We start from the raw sequence: 20,654 nt of genomic DNA, 5'->3' as shown, positions 1-20,654 counted from the left end.
CTCCCGGACGTGATCGAGGCTTTGCGTAACATCTTGTCCTATACACGCAATGTCACGACACGCTGTAAAAGGTACCTTTACCATGTTTTACCATGTAGTTTTTGTCCTAATTTCCTAATTTTGAAGTCCCCATGAGGAAACAAGCTTATAAATCAAACAGAATTATGTTTATTGAAAATCTAAGGTACAAGACAAGTTTTCTGTAATGGTTGGGTTACGGTTTGGTTTGGGTTAGGAAAAAGGGAATAGAATATACAGTTTGTACAGTATAAAATCTATAACATCTATGGAATGTCCCCACAAAACATGTGTGTGTGTGTGTGTGTGTGTGTGTGTGTGTGTGTGTGTGTGTGTGTGTGTGTGTGTGTGTGTGTGTGTGTAACACAAGCTCACCAATTTCTCCTCTCTTCCTCCTCCTCCAAATGGATTTAACTTCCAGAGCTCGTGACTTCTGACCAGCTTCTGATGCAGGTCCGATGTTCTTGACACTTATCAGATGTCAGTACAGCTATAGGTAAAAAAAACATGAAGAACCATTGTCAGTGACATTACATTAAACACATCTGAAAGGCTGATTTGAAATCATTATATGATTACTTTGTTAAACAGATTTTACTTTCCATAATAAAAAACATGCACATTTCATTTATTTAAAAAAATAAGTTAGTGACTAATGTAAGCAATGTTGGTGTAAGATAACAGTATCTGCTAAATCTATCTCAAACCTTAAAGATAAAAATAATACTATTAAATAAATGTAGATAGACTTTTTGTGGGGGGTGATGTAAGGTGTTATTTACACTGGAATTACAATTGTATAAATAATGTTTTGGGATTAATTATTTAAATAAAATACTATCAATTTAATTTAAAAAAATGTCACTTGAAAAACACAAAGACATTGTCCATCCTCAGTTGATGCTTGCAAGGCAGGCTATTTATGATCAAATAGGTGGGAGAAGCCCCCTCTCCACACTATATAGGGAATGGATAATCATAATAAGGGATCAAATATATTTAGAAAACATTTTATCTGATGGGTAAAGGTTAATTATTTAATGATCCCTGGAGAGGACCTTTAAACACTCTTGGAGTTAGAAAGTCCCAATATAGAGTGGTGGCCAAAATTATTAGAACACCTGACCAGAGGTGATTCCAGGGTTAGAGCTTTTGGGGGGGCTGAGCACCCAATGAGCTCCGCTGCCACCCACCCTTTTTTCACACAATAAACAATAATATGTCTATTGTAATATAACTTTATCATTTTAACATTGGTTCAACTAACTCCAGATTCAGTTTTTTTTTTTTTTGGAGACCTTTCAGGCATGAAAAAGGTGAGAAGGATATTAACCCTCTAGGGGGGTCTGGGGGCATGCTCCCCTGTAAGATTTTTTTTTTAATTACATAGTTTAAAGCATCAATCTGATACATTTTGAAATGCATTTTTTTGCCAACCTTTTTACTTCTGATTAATGGCGAGCTAGCACTTAATAATGCCACATTGAAGTCTCCCGATGCATATAAGGTTGCCAACTGTCACTATAAAATACAGGACAAAAGGTGGGCTACAGCAGCAGTGCAGGTATGGTTTTATGTAAATATACAGTTTATTGTTTTAAGCCTTTGTTAAAATGACACATCTTCTAATTTATATCTTTTATGCATACAACATATGGTAGGTTTATTAATATATTTTAATTTACAGCTTTTCTTTTAACAGTCCTTTAATTTAACCATTACCTTTACTATATGTCTAAAACAAAACACTTGTGACTCCTGCACTAAGGGTTAAAAACGTTATCTCCTTCATATTAATCTACGTGTGACAAGCTAAAAATATATATATATATATATATATATATTGTCTAGTTTGAGTTAGACACAACTGAAAAATAATAGATATAAATATAGGAATGAATAACAATTCATTTAAACTTGTTAACACGCACCGGCCCGGCGGCGGGCCCTAGGGGGCGTTTTTACGTGTTTTTGTACTTTGTTTAACATCAAATATTCATTCAACAATCATAAACTTTGCATTATTTGAAAGTTTAAACACTCCAAATTCATGTTCTGAGCTTATTTTTGCAATCAATACACTGGTGTGGAAAAGATTAAATGAAATGCAGACGGAATGCATATAAAAATATAGCTGCAAGCAGCAATGCTGGGGTCAAGCCGAAAAGGGCACAAAAGGATTTAAATTGAGATTGGATAAGCAGATTGAAGAACCTAGGTAAACCTAATTAATTTAGATGAAAAAACAAAAAAGTTATCAACAAAAATAATCTAAGTTCTTGTCTACTGCAATCGTCCTTTTGTTATTGACAATCATGGAACATGAGAGCACTGAAGGACATGTGAGTGGTGTTTGCAGTGGCAAAACATGGGTCACATTATGTTATAACAAGTTTAATTAGTAAAAAAAGAGACCATCCCCGTGTCTCTACGATGTTCTGATGCAGAGATATAGTTTTTGTAAAAGTGGTTGATAAGGTATTCTCAATGGTTGCTGGGGAGTGAATTGGCAACCATCAGTGATTATAGTCAAAGCTATGAAAGGAATAATCCATGATAACTCATGGTTTTAGATGTGTTGTTGAAGCAGTTTTAGGCAAAAATACCATATTCTATCTAAAAACCAGTAGGTGGCGCAATGACAAAATTGTGCATGCAACATTAGGTCATGATTGTGTTACATCTAGCTAGTTTTATGACTATACACTTAGTTTAGTTAAGAAACAGTTGTATGACCATAAGGCTGGCTTGTTATCAAAGATTTTGTTCAATTATAAGGCCATCTAGTGGTGCAAGCATACAATTTTTTTTGTGTGGTCTCAGAATGTGCTCATGCATCAGCGTATCAAATCTGGTGTAAAAATCTCATTTTGTTGCAGAGTTATAACCATTTATGTGTAAAAAACACCAAATTAAAAGGTAATTTTTCGTTTTTTGCAATTTTCGGCAATGTCTGATGGAAATTTTAATATAACGCCAATAGAACTTTTTGTTCAGAAGGTAAGGTTAGTTTCTTCCTATGGTGTTTTCGAGTCGATCGGAAAAACGCTCGCGGAGATATTCACGCGTGTTTTTTAAGCGCTATTTTGCTGCGCAGGGTTAACCGTAAGGCGAATTCTGACAAGTTTGGTATCGTTGGACTCGGCAACTATTCAAAACTCCAAGGAAACAAGTCCCGTGACAATACATTGACCACAGCCAAAGTTATAGGCGTGTAATACATTAATCTGACCACTAGGTGGCGCTGCGACGAAACTGTGCATGCACCCTCAGTTCCTGACTGGCATCACAAGTACCAAGTGTCATGTCAATAGGCCTAAGTTTGACGAAGGTACAGCCTAAAATCAGTTTTTTTGCACTCTATGTAAAATTTGTTAAGGCGGTATACGACAACGGATTGGTGTATTGAAATTCTTTTGATAACTTTTTGCCATGAGTGTCTCTAGATGCTACGTGCCGATTTTCGTGGCAATCGGACAAAAGCTCTAGGACGAGTTCGAAAAAGTAGGTTTTACGAATAATTCAAAATAGTGGAAAAATTTTCATGACGGAAAATGACGTCATAGGGTCCTTTCGAATCGTCTTGAGCCAAGGAATCAGAGAAAACGAGAATTGTGATTCTAGGACATACGGACCAGAAGTTATAAGCAAAAACATAAGTGCAACTTTGGACTGTTGGTGGCGCTAGCGGGTTAGACATAGAGACTCCAAATTTGCTGTGGGGACACACTGGAGTGTCCTTTATCAGTGTGCCAAATTTCATAACTTTCCTACGTACGGTTCTATGGGCTGCCATAGACCGCAATGGCGGAAGAAGAATAACTAATAATAATTGTAAAAAGAAAACTAACAAATACAATAGGGGTCTTCGCCCCTTCGGGGCTTGACCCCTAATAAATATAGCTGTAAGCAGCAATTACCGGGGTCAAGCCAAAAAGGGCACAGAAGAAAGTAAAGTTGAGTTCGGATGAGCAGTTTAAAGAACCTAGGAACATCTTTTGATTTCAGACAAAACAATATAACAGTTATCAGCAAAAGAGCTGTGTTCTCATTTAGTGAAATCTCCCCCTCTCTTCTCAACTAGCATTGATAACTAGAACACTGAAGGAAATGTGAGTGGTGCTTGCAGTGGTAATACTCAGCTTACAAAATGTTACAGTGGTGTTAATGAGTCAAAAGAGCCCATCCCCATGTCTCTACGATAATCTGATGCAGAGATATAGCTCTTGCAAAAACGGTTGATAAGGTATTCTCATTGGTTGCTAGAGAGTAAATTGACATCCACCAGTGATTATAATCCAAGCCATGAAATGAATAATTCATGATGACTTATGGTTTTAGATGTGTTGTTGCAGTAGTTTTAGGCAAAAATACCATATTCTATCTCAAAACCACTAGGTGGCACACTGACAAAATTATGCATGCAACCTCAAATCATAACTGTGTTGTATCTAGCTAGTTTAATGACTATACACTTTAGTTTAGTGAAGAAACAGTTGTATGACCATAGGATTGGCTTGATATCACAGGTTTTGTTCAATTATAACGCCATCTAGTGGTGGAAGCATACAATTTTTTTTGTGTAGCCTCAGACTGTGGTCGTACATCAGCGTATCAAATATGGTGAAAAAATCTCTTTTCGTTGCGAAGTTATAAACATTTATGTGTAAAAAATACAAAATGTAAAGATAATTTTTCGTTTTTTGCATTTTTCGGCCATTTCTGATGAAAATTTTAATATAACGCCAATAGAACTTTTTGTTCAGAAGGTAAGGTTAGTTTCTTCCTATGGTGTTTTTGAGTTGATCGGAATTACGCTCGCGGAGATATTCGCATGTGTTTTTTAAGTGCTGTTTTGCTGCGCAGGGTTAACCGTAAGGCGAAATCTGGCATGTTTGGTATCGTTGGACTCGGCAACTATTCAGGACTTCAATGAAACAAGTCCCGTGAAAAAACGTCGATCATGTCCAAAGTTATAGGCATGTAAAGCATAAAACTGACCACTAGGTGGCGCTGCGACGAAACGGTGCATGCACACTCAGTTCCTGACTGGCATCTCAATTACCAAGTTTCGTGTCAATAGGCCTAAGTTTGGCGAAGATACAGCCTAAAATCTGTTTTTTTGCGCTCTACCTAAAATTTGTTGAGGCGCTATACGACAACGGATTGGTTTATCAAAATTCTTTTGATAACTTTTTGCCGTGAGTGTCTGTAGATGCTACATACCGATTTTCTTGGCAATCGGGCAAAAGCTCTAGGACGAGTTCGCAAAAGTAGGTTTTACGAATAATTCAAAATGGCGGAAAAATTTTCATGACGGAAAATGATGTCATAGGGTCCAATCGAATCGCCTTGAGCCAAGGAATCAGAGGAATCAAGAATTTCGTTTCTAGGACTTACGGGTCAGAAGTTATAAGTGAAAACGTAAGTGCAACTTTGGACTGTTGGTGGCGCTAGAGGGTTGGAGATAGAGACTCCAAATTTGCTGTGGAGACACATTGGACTGTCCTTTATCAGTGTGCCAAATTTCATAACTTTCCTACGTACGGTTCTATGGGCTGCCATAGACCGCAATGGCGGAAGAAGAAACGGAAGAAGAATAACTAATAAATATAGCTGCAAGCAGCAATGCCGGGGTCAAGCCAAAAAGGGCACAGAAGAAGGTAAACTTGAGTCCGGATGAGCAGTTTAAAAAACCTAGCAAAACCTCCTGATTTCAGACAAATTAATATAACAGTAATCAGCAAAAAAGCTGTGTTCTTATTCAGTGAAATCTCTCCCTCACGTCTTGAGGAGCATTGACAACTAGAACACTGAAGGAAATGTGAGTGGTGCTTGCAGTGGTAATACTCAGCTCACAAAATGTTACTGTGGTGTTAATGAGTCAAAAGAGCCCACCCCCATGTCTCTACGCTGTTCTGATGAAGAGATATAGCTCTTGCAAAAACAGTTGATAAGGTATTCTCATTGGTTGCTAGACAGTAAATTGACATCCACCAGTGATTATAATCCAAGCCATGAAATGAATAATCCATGATGACATGTGGTTTTAGATGTGTTGTTGCAGTAGTTTTAGGCAAAATTTTCAATTTTCTATCTCAAAACCACTAGGTGGCGCTGTGACAAAATTGTGCATGCAACTTCAGGTCATGATTACGTTACATCGAGCTAGTTTTATGACTATACACTTTAGTTTAGTGAAGAAACAGTTGTATGACCATAGGGCTGGCTTGATATCACAGGTTTTGTTCAATTATAACGCCAACTAGTGGTGCAAGCAAGCAATTTTTTTTTGTAGCCTCAGACTGTGGTCGTACATCAGCGTATCAAATCTGGTGAAAAAATCTCTTTTCGTTGCGAAGTTATAACCATTTATGTGTAAAAAATACAAAATTTAAAATGTAATTTTTCGTTTTTTGCATTTTTCGGTCATTTCTGATGAAAATTTTAATATAACGCCAATAGAACTTTTTGTTCAGAAGGTAAGGTTAGTTTCTTCCTATGGTGTTTTTGAGTCGATCAGAATTACGGTCGCGGAGATATTCGCGCGTGTTTTTTAAGCACTATTTTGCCGCACAGGGTTAACCGTAAGGCGAATCCTGGCATGTTTGGTATCGTTGGACTCGGCAACTATTCAAAACTCCAAGGAAACCAGTCGCTTGTAAATATGATGATCATAGCCAAAGTTATAGGCCTATAAAACATTCGTCTGGCCACTAGGTGGCGCTGCAACGAAACTGTGCATGCTCCCTCAGTTCCTGACTGGCATCTCAAGTACCAAGATTTGTGTCAATAGGCCTAAGTTTGGAGAAGATACAGCCTAAAATCTGTTTTTTTGCGCTCTATGTAAAATTTGTTGACGCGCTATACGACAACGGATTGGTTTATCGAAATTCTTTTAATAACTTTTTGCCGTGAGTGTCTCTAGATGCTGCATACCAATTTTCGTGGAAATCGGGGAAAAGCTCTAGGACGAGTTCGCAAAAGTAGGTTTTACGAATAATTCAAAATGGCGAAAAAATTTCATGACGGAAAATGATGTCATAGGGTCCAATGGAATCGTCTTGAGCCAAGGAATCAGAGGAACCAAGAATTTTGTTTCTAGGGCTTACGGATAAGAAGTTATAGGCAAAAACATAAGTGCAACTTTGGACTGTTGGTGGCGCTAGTGGGTTAGACATAGAGACTCCAAATTTGCTGTGGGGACACATTGGACTGTCCTTTATCAGTGTGCCAAATTTCATAACTTTCCTACGTACGGTTCTATGGGCTGCCATAGACCGCAATGGCGGAAGAAGAATAACTAATAATAATAATAATAAAATTAAGAAAACTAACGGATACAATAGGGGTCTTCGCCCCTTCGGGGCTTGACCCCTAATTATAATAAGAAAACTAACAGATACAATAGGGGTCTTCGCCCATTCTGGGCTTGACCCCTAAAAATTTGTGGGTACTCACATGGCTTGCCATATGGTTCTGACAATTTCTGACAATTCCCAAAAACTTCAACGTACATTGCAAGGTAAGGGTCCACTCTTCAAAAAGCATCCCACGTTTTAATCCAAAACAATGAAAAATAGTGAGAAATCCAGCAATATCCTCCTTTGTTTACATCCGCGCGTCCGCTAAGTATGATCGATCATGTTTATTTTCTATCAAATATCGATTTTTATCAGTGAAAATCCATCTCTTCCTGCTTCGTTAGACTGTTCAGATAAATATCCCGCCCTATTTTTCTGTTTTGTCCAATCAGAAAAGGTTTGACAACTCAAAATCTCATGCGATCAATGATTTGCCTAGATAGATGTCCTTCAGCTTGCCATAGGCTTTTGACTGGATTACACCAAAACAAAGCCAGCCAATGCATAGTGAGCAAAGCTTTGATTGACAGAGGAAGTAACCAATCATGAAACGATTACAAGGATTCAACTTACGTCAGTAAAGTGTACTTCTGCGCAAATCTACAGAAGCGCATGGAGAGAAATGCAAACGCCCCCTCCGTGCGCGTTTGTTTGTTTGGGTAGCATAGCAGACGGCTAAGCTCTCCGGAGCCGCTGAGAAACCTCTTCAAATGTTAGATATAACATCTCCATTGTGGATCGTGGACTACAGATGACTTTTTTGTGTTGAAAGTGTTTTGGAGAAGTTGATAAAGAGCATGATCGCGGATCAACAATGCAAGACTGGATGTAAACAAAGCGCGTCGTCGAGGAGAGATGGACCGGATTATGAGCTCAGCTGCGCTCGCTTGGATAAAGTAAGTGGATTCTTTTGTTGATTTACGTTACATTTCTTGTTTCATGTTAGCTGTTATGATTATAAAGTAACACTGGAGATGACTAATATACGAGTTTTACATGGTTTCGTTTTTGTATGACATGTTATATAAATGCATCATATTTATAGCTATATGAATCAAATGCACAGAATATACAAACTAAAAACTAGAAAATAAGATATGTGGTGGAAAATATGAGTATTACCAGCTGAGAAATATAGGTTATTTGGCAAACATAAGACATTTGTAATTATAAATAAATATATTCATGTAATGTGTGTGTGTTTGTGTATATGTATTATGTTCATGTATATTACATCATAGTTTCTCATATAAATAGTTGTATGTCTCTAACTTTTGACTCAAACTAAAATCCTCTCTTGCTTTGTGTGTGTGTGTGTGTGTGTGTGTGTGTGTGTGTGTGTGTGTGTGTGTGTGTGTGTAGGCATATGTGGTTTATGAGACCAATTTTCAGGTTTACATACCAGCATTACAAGACCATTCGGTTTATGAGACCATTTTGTGTGGTCTCGTAATTCTGGAAATTTGAATTGTTATAATTAATGACTAATAATAATTCTAAAAACTATTAATGCTTGTATGTTTACTATATTAATACTTTTATTAAGTATTGTCGCTATTTTACTGTTATGACACTGCCTACCTTTTTTATGACGTTTATAAACATGGTCCTCTTAAACCATGATGTGTATGTGTGAACTCGGAACAGTGCCCCTGTAGGTGGGAATTGGTATTGCGTGGTATACACATTGGCGCCATATTACACACATATTCGCGCCAAATTACACACACATTCGCGCCAAGTGCCATTGAAGGAACAGTCAAGAAGATTTGCAGCAGAACAAACACAGCAGCTGGATCAGTGGGGAAAAAAGTAAGTAATATCTTTTATTTTTTACAAATAGTTGAAACTCGTAGTTAGTTTCAATTGTCAAATGTTCATTTGATGTTATTTAATAACTTAAAACTCTAGTAATGGCGTGTAGCACTGTAACGTTAATGTATAATCAGCTCTGAGACGCAAAGATGATGTAGATCTCAACTAATGTGGTAAATTAATCATTAAGAAATACAGTTTGAATGAAATAGTATATCGTTGTAAAATAAAGTGGCCTTTGGCAGAGCAGACTGCTAATATGTAACGGCGCCTAAAAAAAACAATGCTGCGATATATTTTTTCATTTGATCACTTAACAAACTTCAAATAATACAGTAGTTTGACATCTGAGTAAGCACAATTTTCTCTAATGTCGCAGTTCACGCGGTTTGAGTGGAGCTGGCTGAGGTGAACTCTAACACGGGGCAATTGTCTCTCGCTCCCCTGGCCATGGAGCGTGCGATTTTCTCACCATGTCACGATTTCTGTAACTTATTTGATTTGAGACCTCGATTAAAAAAACATTGATTACATGATTTTGCCCGTGGCAGTAACCATAAAACAGGGCGAATATGGCGAATTTCAAGGATGAGAAAACATTAACCATTATGAGACTTCCAAGGCTGCATTATATGTTAAAACCATGAAACGATTAGTCTACAAAGCCGACAATAAATAAAATTGTCGACACATATCTTTGTTGTCGAGTGGTCGTTTTCATCATTCTCATTAGACTTAAACTAATATAAATGCATGTAATATCGTGATTTGACCGCTACGACGCTGTAGCGCTAGAGTGTAATGCAGCCCTAACAAATCTGCGATAGAAGAAGATGGATGAAAAAACACAGCGCAGATTATGGCGAAGTGCAAATGAAAGTTTTACAACACTTAAAACCAAGAATGCTGTCGTGTGTAATACATAAAAGACAGATATTGCCTTTCACGGGAGCACATGGTGCATGTTGGAGCACTTAGGTGGGAGGTAACTAGCCCTAAATCTCTTTATTAGATAAACGAGAATGCAGTACTACCTATAATAATAATAATAATAACATTAATAATATAATGGTTACACTTTATAATAAGGGTCCATGAATCATAATGAACTTATTTTTACTTCAGCCTGAACTAATGCTGAGTAATGCATGTACTAATTATAAATTAATAAGGATTCATCATTAAGTACAACATAACATGTTTTTTAGTTGTTAGTTAATGAATAAATAAACAATGAATTTATGTGTTGAGTCATGTAATAGTTAATAATGACTCATTATTAGTTTATAACTAGTACATGCTCAGCATTACTTCATATTTCAGTAAGAATTCATTTACATCAGTTCATGATTCATGGACCCTTATTATAAAATGTTACCAATATAATTACAATAATGTGATGATTTATTTTTCAAAGATTAAAGCCTTTATCGAGCCTAGGAATTTGGATAGTGATAATAAATAGTGTTATTATAGTAACTCTTTTAGATACTATGGTCTGTTTTAGAAAATAAGTTCTTAATACTGCGGACAAGAGATGTTTGGGTTAAAAAATATTTTGTCTGTAATGCTGCTTAGTTTTTGTTTATTTAAATTTTTTAATATATTTAAACAATGCTTAGAAAACATTTGTGTATAATTTGATCTAGACAGAAATCTGAAAACTTAAGAGAACGACCTGCCCAAAATTCATTAAAACAACTATTTCATATGCTGAAGTGATTTTCTTTTTCATTTATTATTAGTAAGAATATGTAAAACATAATGTATTAACTGATTAAAAAAGCTGAATAATAGTTCAACACGCACTGATTAGTCATCAAAATAATCGATGATCAGGTGATGGTCTAATAATCGATAGATTATTCGATTATCAAAATAATAGTTTATTCCAGCCATAATTAAAAATTATAATAAAGTATAATGCTATTGTGAATTCACAAACACTGATTCAACTAAATAAATAGATGCAGTGTCAATTTCAGTTAGAATTACGTATAGCTAATGATAAAATCTTTTATATTAGTAACTATGAATATGAAAAAGCAGCCATTTTGAAACAAAGCATTAACAAATTCTCTCAACTTAAGCACTTTATTAATATTATACGGTTTACCTGTAAAGATTTACTTGACATGATATTTTGTAGTGATTCGGAGTCATCGGAGAAGAGGACCAAATCCTCTGAAAGATGCAGAAATCCATGAACAAAAGGGCAAGGACAAAGACAACATAACCAGAAAATACATTAATCCCATCAAAGGTAAGTTTTTCTTTGTGTGTGTGTTGCCCATAAATAGGGCTGTGCATAAATATTGACACAGCTAACTATCGTGATAGTTAGCTGTATCAATAGTGTATCGATATTTCGAACTCTACTATCGATATTTTAAAAACCCATCAGATTCCTCTGTGTGTGTCAAACGACCTTCTCTTCCGCTGCTGTAGTTTTCACTGTCCAGGTGTCTGCCATATACGGCCATTCAGCCAATGTCTCAGAAGTTAGAGGGAGTGAGAATATGGCACAAAATGTAAAAATACCTGCAGCTTTCAAAGAGCTGTTCAGCTTGAAAAAGTATTGCAATGTATCGCAACATGCAACCTATTGTATTGTATCGTGATACGTATCGTATCATGACCCATGTATCATGATACGTATTGTATCAGGAGGCCCTTGCCAATACCCAGCCCTACCCATAAATCTCTCTTACTTCGTTGAGTACTGCTGAGTCACGTACAATAGTCACATGTGTCCTCATAAACTATGAGTAAACACACACAAGTCGTGTAAAGTTATAGTCTACTGCTGAGTTGCATACAATAGTCGCATTTGTCCTCATAAACCATGAGTAAAAAGTGTTGTAAAGTTAAAGTCTACCGCTGAGTCGCATACAGGGCTCGACATTAAGGCTTGTCCGGGCCAAGTGGATTTTTTGTAGGACAAGTGTAAGAGAAAATTAGTTGTCCGAATGGACAAGTTAAATTTCAAACAATGTTACTTAACGTTATGTGCCGTTAACGACAGAGCAGGGAAACACAGAGCGGAATATTGAACAGAGAGCGCGGCGAAAAGTATTAAGTATTTTTACTCATACTGAATGTTGGCTCAAAGATGCACTAGTCCTCAACACAAAGAGAGGTCAGTGAAAACCAAGATAGTTTATTTATGAGGTTTTACTTCCTAATATAGAAAAGAAATCAAACACCTCAAAATTTTGACCTGGCAGAACAAACACAGATTAAACATTGTCATAGTCTTTTGACCAAAATTTAATTAAGTTTTAGTCATATTTTTGTCATCTGAATTGATTTAGTTTTAGTCTAATTTTATTTAACTAAATGCCATGAGATTTTAGTCTAGAAATCTACATTAAATTGAATTTAAACCCATTTAATTTTAGTCTAGTGTCATTGTGTACTTGAATGTGTCATGCTGACAAATATATAGCCTAACTTTGTGATATAAATATATGGTAACACTTTACAATAAGGTTCATTAGTTAACATTAGTTAGCTAAATTATTTAACATGAACTTATAATGAACTGCACTTATACAGCATTTATTAATCTTTGTTTGTAACGGGGTTGCTTTAATGAAAGCGAGTGAGATGAGAATCCATATGCAAAAGGTGTTTTATTGTGTAAAATCCCAATAAGGGCCAGCAAACAAATCCAAACAGGGTAATCCACAAAACGTAATCCAAATACAGGCTAGGGTTCAGGGCAGGCAGAGTAACAATCAAAATCCAAGAAACAGGCACAGGTCAAAACAGGAACAGATACAGATAACAGGTCAAACAGAATACAGGCAGATAAACAGAATGTGGCGATGTAATAATCAGCATTGAACTGGAGTACAGGAAGTGGCTTTATACAAACAGACAGGAAGTGTGAAGTGAAACATGGCAGGATGTATTTCAAAATAAAAGCCAGAACAGAACAGGATGTCAAAATAAAAGTCCAAAATACAAAAATACACAGAACACAAGTAAACACAAACAAAACCATTACAGAACCCCCCCTCTAAATGGCGACTCCCGGAGCCCAACAAACAAAACATACAGTCCAAGAGAGGGTGGGCGGGCGGGCCAGGACCTCTTGGCGAAGGCAGGGCAGTTCAGGAGAGGTCCTGGGTCATATGGCCAGTATGGTCCAGGAACATGAGGCAGATGCGGGCCTGGGTCATGGGGCAGATGCGGGCCTGGGTCATGGGGCAGATGCGGGCCTGGGTCATGGGGCAGGCTTGGACCTGGGTCATGGGGCAGGCTTGGACCTGGGTCATGGGGCAGGCTTGGACCTGGGTCATGGGGCAGGCTTGGACCTGGGTCATGGGGCAGGCTAGGACCTGGGTCATGGGGCAGGCTAGGACCTGGGTCATGGGGCAGGCTAGGACCTGGGTCATGGGGCAGGCTAGGACCTGGGTCATGGGGCAGGCTTGGAGCTATATCATGGGGCAGGAATAGACCTGGAACACAGGGAGAGGAAGGGTCCGAGCAAACTTCGGCCTCCGCCTTGGTGTCCTCTGCCTCCTCCCTGTGTCCGGGTACTACCCCCCCCCAAAAAAAAAACTTGGGAAAGCTCCCAAAGCCCAGGGTGGCGAAGTCCCAGGTGGTGGACCAGACAAATCAGATGAATCAGGTGAGCCAGGTGAATCAGATGAGCCAGGTGAGTCAGATAAGACAGGTGAGCCAGGTGAGCCAGATGAATCATGTGAATCAGGTGAGTCAGACGAATCAGATGGGACAGGTGAATCAGGCAGGACAGACGAATCAGATGAAGCGAGCAGGACAGACAAATCAGATGAGTCGGGCAGGACAGAGGGATCAGACGAGTCGGGCAGGACAGACGGATCAGACGAGTCGGGCAGGACAGACGGATCAGACGAGTCGGGCAGGACAGACGGATCAGACGAGTCGGGCAGGACAGACGGATCAGACGAGTCGGGCAGGACAGACGAATCAGACGAGTCGGGCAGGTCAGACGAATCAGACGAGTCGGGCAGGTCAGACGAGTCGGGCAGGTCAGACGAGTCGGGCAGATCAGACGAGTCGGGCAGATCAGACGAGACGGGCAGATCAGACGAGACGGGCAGATCAGACGAGACGGGCAGATCAGACGAGACGGGCAGATCAGACGAGACGGGCAGATCAGACGAGACGGGCAGATCAGACGAGACGGGCAGATCAGACGAGACGTGCAGATCAGACGAGTCGGGCAGACCAGACGAGTCGGGGAGAACATACGAGACGGGCTGATCATACTAGACGGGCAGATCAGACGAGACGGGCAGATCAGACGAGACGGGCAGATCTGACGTGACGGGAAGATCAGACGAGACGGGCAGATCAGACGAGACGGGCAGATCAGACGAGACGGGCAGATCAGATGAGACGGGCAGATCAGATGAGTCAGATGGGTCCGATGAATCGGATGGTTCAGATTCAGGGCCTTGAGGAACCTCGGGAACAACAGAGCAGAAGGCAGACCAAACGCACCACAGGGCTATGGCAAATTCAGAAAGTATTGAGTCAATGAAACATACCTCTGTGGTGGTGGGTTCAGGCAGGGCGGCCATCTTGACTTCAGGTGCAGGGTGAGTAGTAGCCCTCATGAGTGCAGGTGTGGTGGTGACGATGGCCCTCTGAAGCACAGGTGCAGGAATGGTAACAGCTCTCTCGAGAACAGGTGCAGGTGCAGAGACAGGTAGGATGGCGGCCATTTTGGGAACAGGCAGGGTGGCGGCCATTTTAGGAACAGGCAGGATGGCAGCCATTTTGGGAGCAAGCATGGTGGCGGCCATTTTGTTAACAGGCATAGACAGAGCAGGCATAACGGGTACAGGTGTGGGCATAACAGGCAGGACATGGTGTGGTGTGTTGGGAATAGCCTCTGGTTTGCTATCCGCAACCCCCACCGTGAAGGGAGAGCCACACAACAACAGGGCAAAGTCAATATAACTCTCCAGGGACCAGGCAGACATATCACGTGGCATACATAAACGCAACCATTCATCCAATGCATTATAAAACAAGTTCTTAAGTGTCACATCGTCAAAATGTACCTGATGGCATAAATCCAAAAACTCACTCACGTATTCTTCGATTGGACGGTGGTTCTGGCGTAGTACAAGCAGGGCATAAACAGGTTTCATGGTGCTGGTGGGAGATTACAAACCTTCGCTGGATTCCGGGTTATGGCTGATTATTCTGTAACGGGGTTGCTTTAATGAAAGCGAGTGAGATGAGAATCCATATGCAAAAGGTGTTTTATTGTGTAAAATCCCAATAAGGGCCAGCAAACAAATCCAAACAGGGTAATCCACAAAACGTAATCCAAATACAGGCTAGGGTTCAGGGCAGGCAGAGTAACAATCAAAATCCAAGAAACAGGCACAGGTCAAAACAGGAACAGATACAGATAACAGGTCAAACAGAATACAGGCAGATAAACAGAATGTGGCGATGTAATAATCAGCATTGAACTGGAGTACAGGAAGTGGCTTTATACAAACAGACAGGAAGTGTGAAGTGAAACATGGCAGGATGTATTTAAAAAAAAAAGCCAGAACAGAACAGGATGTCAAAATAAAAGTCCAAAATACAAAAATACACAGAACACAAGTAAACACAAACAAAACCATTACATTGTTAATGTTAATTTCAACAATTACTAATACTTTATTAAAATCTTGTTAACATTAGTTAATGCACTCTAAACTAACAAGAACAAACAATTAAAGCTTAAATTTTTATTAACTAACATTAACAAAGGATGAATAAATACTGTAACAAATGTATTGCTTATGGTTTGTTCAAGTTAGTTCATACATTAACTAATGTTAACTAATGAACCTTATTGTAAAGTGTTACCAAATATTCTTATATAGGCATATCCTAAAAAAGTTATAATCTTCATATTTCAGAAATTCCAGTATTAGAGTCCAGGAGGTTGTTACAGTTAATAAACAGTAACAGAAATTTGATGATGCATATTAAAAATGTGAAGTTGTTCATTTGAAAGATTAATTGAAAACACATGTAGTAGATGTTACACCACTATCTTGCATTAAGTGCACTACATTTCTTCAGTCATGCATCCCTTTTTACAGTAAATACATTACAGCATACTTGATTAAATGTGAGGACAGTGAAATTGTACACTTATTATCAATCTTATTACTTAAGTTACAAACACAATGAGTACAGGACAACGCTGGTTTATTTAGGCTTATATAGTAAGTTATATCAAGTTATGTACCAGCTTAGGTTAGCTGATAAAGTAGCATCAGTTTATAAAACATTTGTGCTTGCCTTTGAGTTGCGGGTTGACCCTCCTGCAATCGCGCTTCACGTTTGTTTTGATCGTAGCATCACAAGTTTAACAAAGGGTCCCTCCTTGACAGAAGCAAATGTGATATCAGGGTTCCCGCGGGGTCTTAAAAAGTCTTAAAAAGTCTAAAATTCAGAATGTTAAATTTAAGGCCTTAAAAAGTCTTAAAAACACCCAGATTTTTATCCCAGGTCTTAAATTTAATTTACCCAAGTCTTAAATTTCTTACCTCTTTTCATTCCCAAAAAGCGTTGTCCGCAGAAAATAAAATAGTAATTTAAAACGCTGAAGAACTAACTTAATCAGTGGCGGAGGCAGAAAGTGTATGATGGTGGGTCTCTAAAAAGAAACGTTCCGCCCTTTGTCATAATCCACGCAAATCGTGCCATAAGCTATATTTCAGGTGTTGTGATCTGACTGTTTACTGTGGGTTTGGCGAGAAACAATCCTTAAACTTAGTTCTGTATAAGCAAAAATCTTTTTCGGGGTAATTTATAAGCCCGTGGCTTACCTGAGCATTTGCCAGGTTCTGAAACATAGATGACACAGAAGCGAACAAAAATCAATGCTGCTTTATTGAAAATCAACTTAAACAGTCGGGCCGTCGAGTCACGAGTCACCAACAGCGTGTCAACTTTAGTGTTACACAGTTTTATATTTTAGACCTTAAGATTGCTCTTTGCTGCGATGCACTTGAACCTAACACGCTTTCCCTTCAGCTCTCCACAACCAGCAGCGATTGGCAGACGGAAAGCAAGAAGGTACCGTAATTAGCCATATATTTTTAAAAAAGTGCAATTGTTTTCTTTTAGGAACAATTCAAACTTTTTGATTGCGCAAATGCTTCAGGAGTTACGGTTAAATGAACAGCGGCAGAGCCCTTTCGCATAGGCAGGCTGCTGCATACGGCATCGCCTGGTTTATTTAAGTTAACTGAGCATTACATTCGCAAGTCATAAGCATATTACAACAATTAACGATTAACTAAGAATAATAATCAATATTTTAAAGTTAATTTCAAAGTTAATATTCTGAAATAAGACCATTTCTGAAATAAGAAATGCGACCCTTCGGAGGCTACAGCCTTCGGATTGAGAAACGGTCTTAGTGGATAACGTTAGCAGCACATATCAAACAGCCTTTTAATGCTAAATTTCATTTTCTTAATGCAGATTCATCCGTTATTGTGTAATTAGAGAGGCTATTAAACCTGATGGCAGTAAATAGTGCATATTTATGCATAAAACGTATGGGTGGAGTGTTTTTTTGGCTCTGTGATTCTGTATTCAATTAAATGCAATACATTAATTTATTAAAAACTTGTATTAATAAAATGCATATATTAATGCTTTTAGGGATTAATAATAATTGAAAGTGATCTTTTGTTCTTTGTATATTTATAAACAGGCACAAGATATATACACAGCACACAGCCAGTTGTACATTAAACATTATGGGGTGGTTTCCCGGGCAGGGATTAGCTTAAACCAGGACTAGGCCTTAGTTTAATTATGACATATAACTAGTTTTAATAAACATGCCTTACTAAAACCATTACTTGTGTGCATTTTGATGTATTTTAAGATATGTCAGTGCAAATTGTTTTCGAGTTTGGAAAGCTCTTATCCCTGTCTGGGAAACCTCCCCTATAAGCTTACGTACTACAGAGTGTGATGCATTTTAAAGCTTTAAAGTTGTATGAGGCAGTGTAAAACTAGGCACAAACCAGCAGCTGACCATACTAACTGATCTAATATTAGTGAATTTTATTTGTCAAAAAACATTGTTGATAGAATTTTATAAAAATACTACTTACAAATATTAGTGTGATGTATAAATATTGTAAATCAATGCATTTCTTGACTATTAATTAAGAAAAATCACAGCTCTTTGCCTCTAACTCAATGTATATCAATGGCTCACTAGCCATTTTTGGGCTTCCATTGTCAGAAGTCTCTTCCTAAAGGGCTATGGGTAAAATTTGTCGGCGCCAACAATCGCCTAATAGAGTTAAGCATAATGTATTTCCATGTATTTTGATTATCTGTTTTAAAACTGCGTTCATTTTATATTTTTCTATAACTGAATCAATAAAAATAGAACGTTTTAAGAATTTCTGAGATAATTTGAATGCTTCTAGTAATGTATCGTGTTGGTCTTAAATTTTACTCATAATGGTCTTAAAAGGTCTTAAAAAGGTCTTAAATTTAACTTGCTGAAACCTGCAAGAACCCTGGATATGCATCCATATGTTTGCTCTTTATCTCTTCTCTCAGACCTGACGCAAACTTTTCTCTACAGTTTATGACATACGCAGCACGCAGATGTCCTGCTACGGTGGCTCAATGCAAGCCATTCAGCATTTGACATCAAAATACCGCGAGACCAGACTTCTCCATATGCATTTGATTCGCTCTCGCAGTATTTTGATTTCATACGATTGCCCTGCGTAGCGCCACATGAAGTCCCTCAGTTATGTGTGTGCGTCTAACCTCGTGACCACAGATTCTATCCATCATCAACCTCTGACACTTTCGTCTCGCTTTTATTCATTGACGAATAAACAATGTAGCGAGTAATGGTAAGTGTTATTTCAAATGTAGTGGAGTTAAGAGTACAAATACCCAATCAAAAATGTAATTGAGTAGAGAGTAAAAGTTGCTTATATTTTTGATACTCAGTACAAGTACAAAGAAGTAGGGCTGTCAAAATTGCTCAAAAATGACGTTCGAATATTCTCCCTAAAAAACCCACGAATATTCGAACTATTCGAATATCTGGTTGCCCATTTTTTCAACGACGTTAACGACGTTTAACGACGCATTACGTCAATAACAGGACAAATTAATATAAAGAGACATAATTACTTCTATAGGTAGTCTATTTAAGTTTAAACATATTTGACAAGTATATTACATACACAAAACAAGTAAATCAAGAGACATCAAAGTGAAAGGCTGCTCCATCCACGACACTGATCTGTCTCATGTCCTTACAAATGAACGAAATTAATTTCTCCGTTATGACCTCTTGTCGTGTTGCAGACAAAGAGCTTGTGGCGGGCTATGCAAAGTAAGTGTTAAGACGTGACTGTTTAGCTGGAGTTCCACACATTGTGGTCTTGTCCACACTGCAAACTTTCAGGAGTGACAACCGCATTTAAATGTGAAAATGTGATGATTGACACGGAGATAACCATAGCAACGGTCTGCCGTCTCACGTGCTTATCACTCACAGCATTGATGAAAATAATTTAACAGCATTATGTTTTGCAATAAACCTCCGTCGTGTCGTTGTGTATCGTACGCATTTGTGAGGCTGCGCGCGCTCTTGCAGTGTTGCCATGTCCTCGTCTTTTTTGTACTCACATACCATTTTAGCGCTTAACCGTTTATGGCTTTTGGCTCATGAAGCGATCAAGTTTTTGGTGTTGTTAAAATGTGAAGGTGCCAGTCCCAATATTTTGATCTTTGAGGTAAAGCATTTGGATTTATTTTGGTTTATTATAGGATTTTTCTTGTTCGCTGTTTTTTTAGTGCAAGATCTGGCAACACTGAGCAGCAAACGCTTGTGCCTCTGTCATTCTCTGTACCGCGCATACAGAAGTCTTTTCCCCCTTGTAATAATTTATTTCTTCAGAAGGGAGACCTGTCATGTCCATGATGCACGTTTAAACACTTTATTAACTACTAGTTGTTCAGTTCGGTTTTGTAGGCTACACACTATGCAAAGTTTTTGTAAACGCGGTTGTCACTGCAGTTTGCGGGAGTTAATGCGGTTGTAGAATGCGATTGTTAGTCCCGTAAATTACTGAAGTGTGTGTGTACAGAACAGGATTAAGCATTAAAAGTTGAAGTGACAAACTAATTAATATGTACAGGATGCCACGCTCATCATTTGGGTGCACATTTTCGAGATGTGACATCATGTTGCTAGTGGTTGAATGGTATGCTTACAACTTTATCTCGCGGCTCAACAATTTTACCTCCTACCGACCAAAATCCAAAGTACTTCCAGACATAGCTTTTTAGATTTTTGGGGGTTAAAATCGCTTTCTCTGCTGCGGTCGACTTTCTGCCATTTTCCATGCAAGACGCGTCAACTTTTAACAGTGACAGACAGTGTGA

General features: G+C 38.5%; 2 protein-coding genes across 2 annotated transcripts in view; both read left to right on the top strand.

The window, feature by feature from the left end:
• Window positions 1–420: 420 nt before the first annotated feature.
• gatb (glutamyl-tRNA(Gln) amidotransferase, subunit B) overlaps window positions 421–20,654 on the top strand; it is a 77,147-nt gene continuing 56,913 nt past the window's right edge. Inside the window, exon 1 of the mRNA XM_073864387.1 lies at window positions 421–514. Within this exon, the coding sequence (XP_073720488.1) occupies window positions 477–514 (38 nt within the window). The 5' untranslated portion in view covers window positions 421–476. The remainder of the gene's footprint in view (window positions 515–20,654) is intronic.
• The window catches only part of LOC141354516 (uncharacterized), a 28,784-nt gene continuing 23,114 nt past the window's right edge, over window positions 14,985–20,654 (top strand). Inside the window, exon 1 of the mRNA XM_073860039.1 lies at window positions 14,985–15,140. Within this exon, the coding sequence (XP_073716140.1) occupies window positions 14,985–15,140 (156 nt within the window). The remainder of the gene's footprint in view (window positions 15,141–20,654) is intronic.

Source organism: Misgurnus anguillicaudatus, chromosome 3 (assembly GCF_027580225.2).
Source record: "Misgurnus anguillicaudatus chromosome 3, ASM2758022v2, whole genome shotgun sequence".
Taxonomy (NCBI): Eukaryota; Metazoa; Chordata; class Actinopteri; order Cypriniformes; family Cobitidae; genus Misgurnus; species Misgurnus anguillicaudatus.
This window is presented reverse-complemented; position numbering and strand designations above follow the sequence as displayed.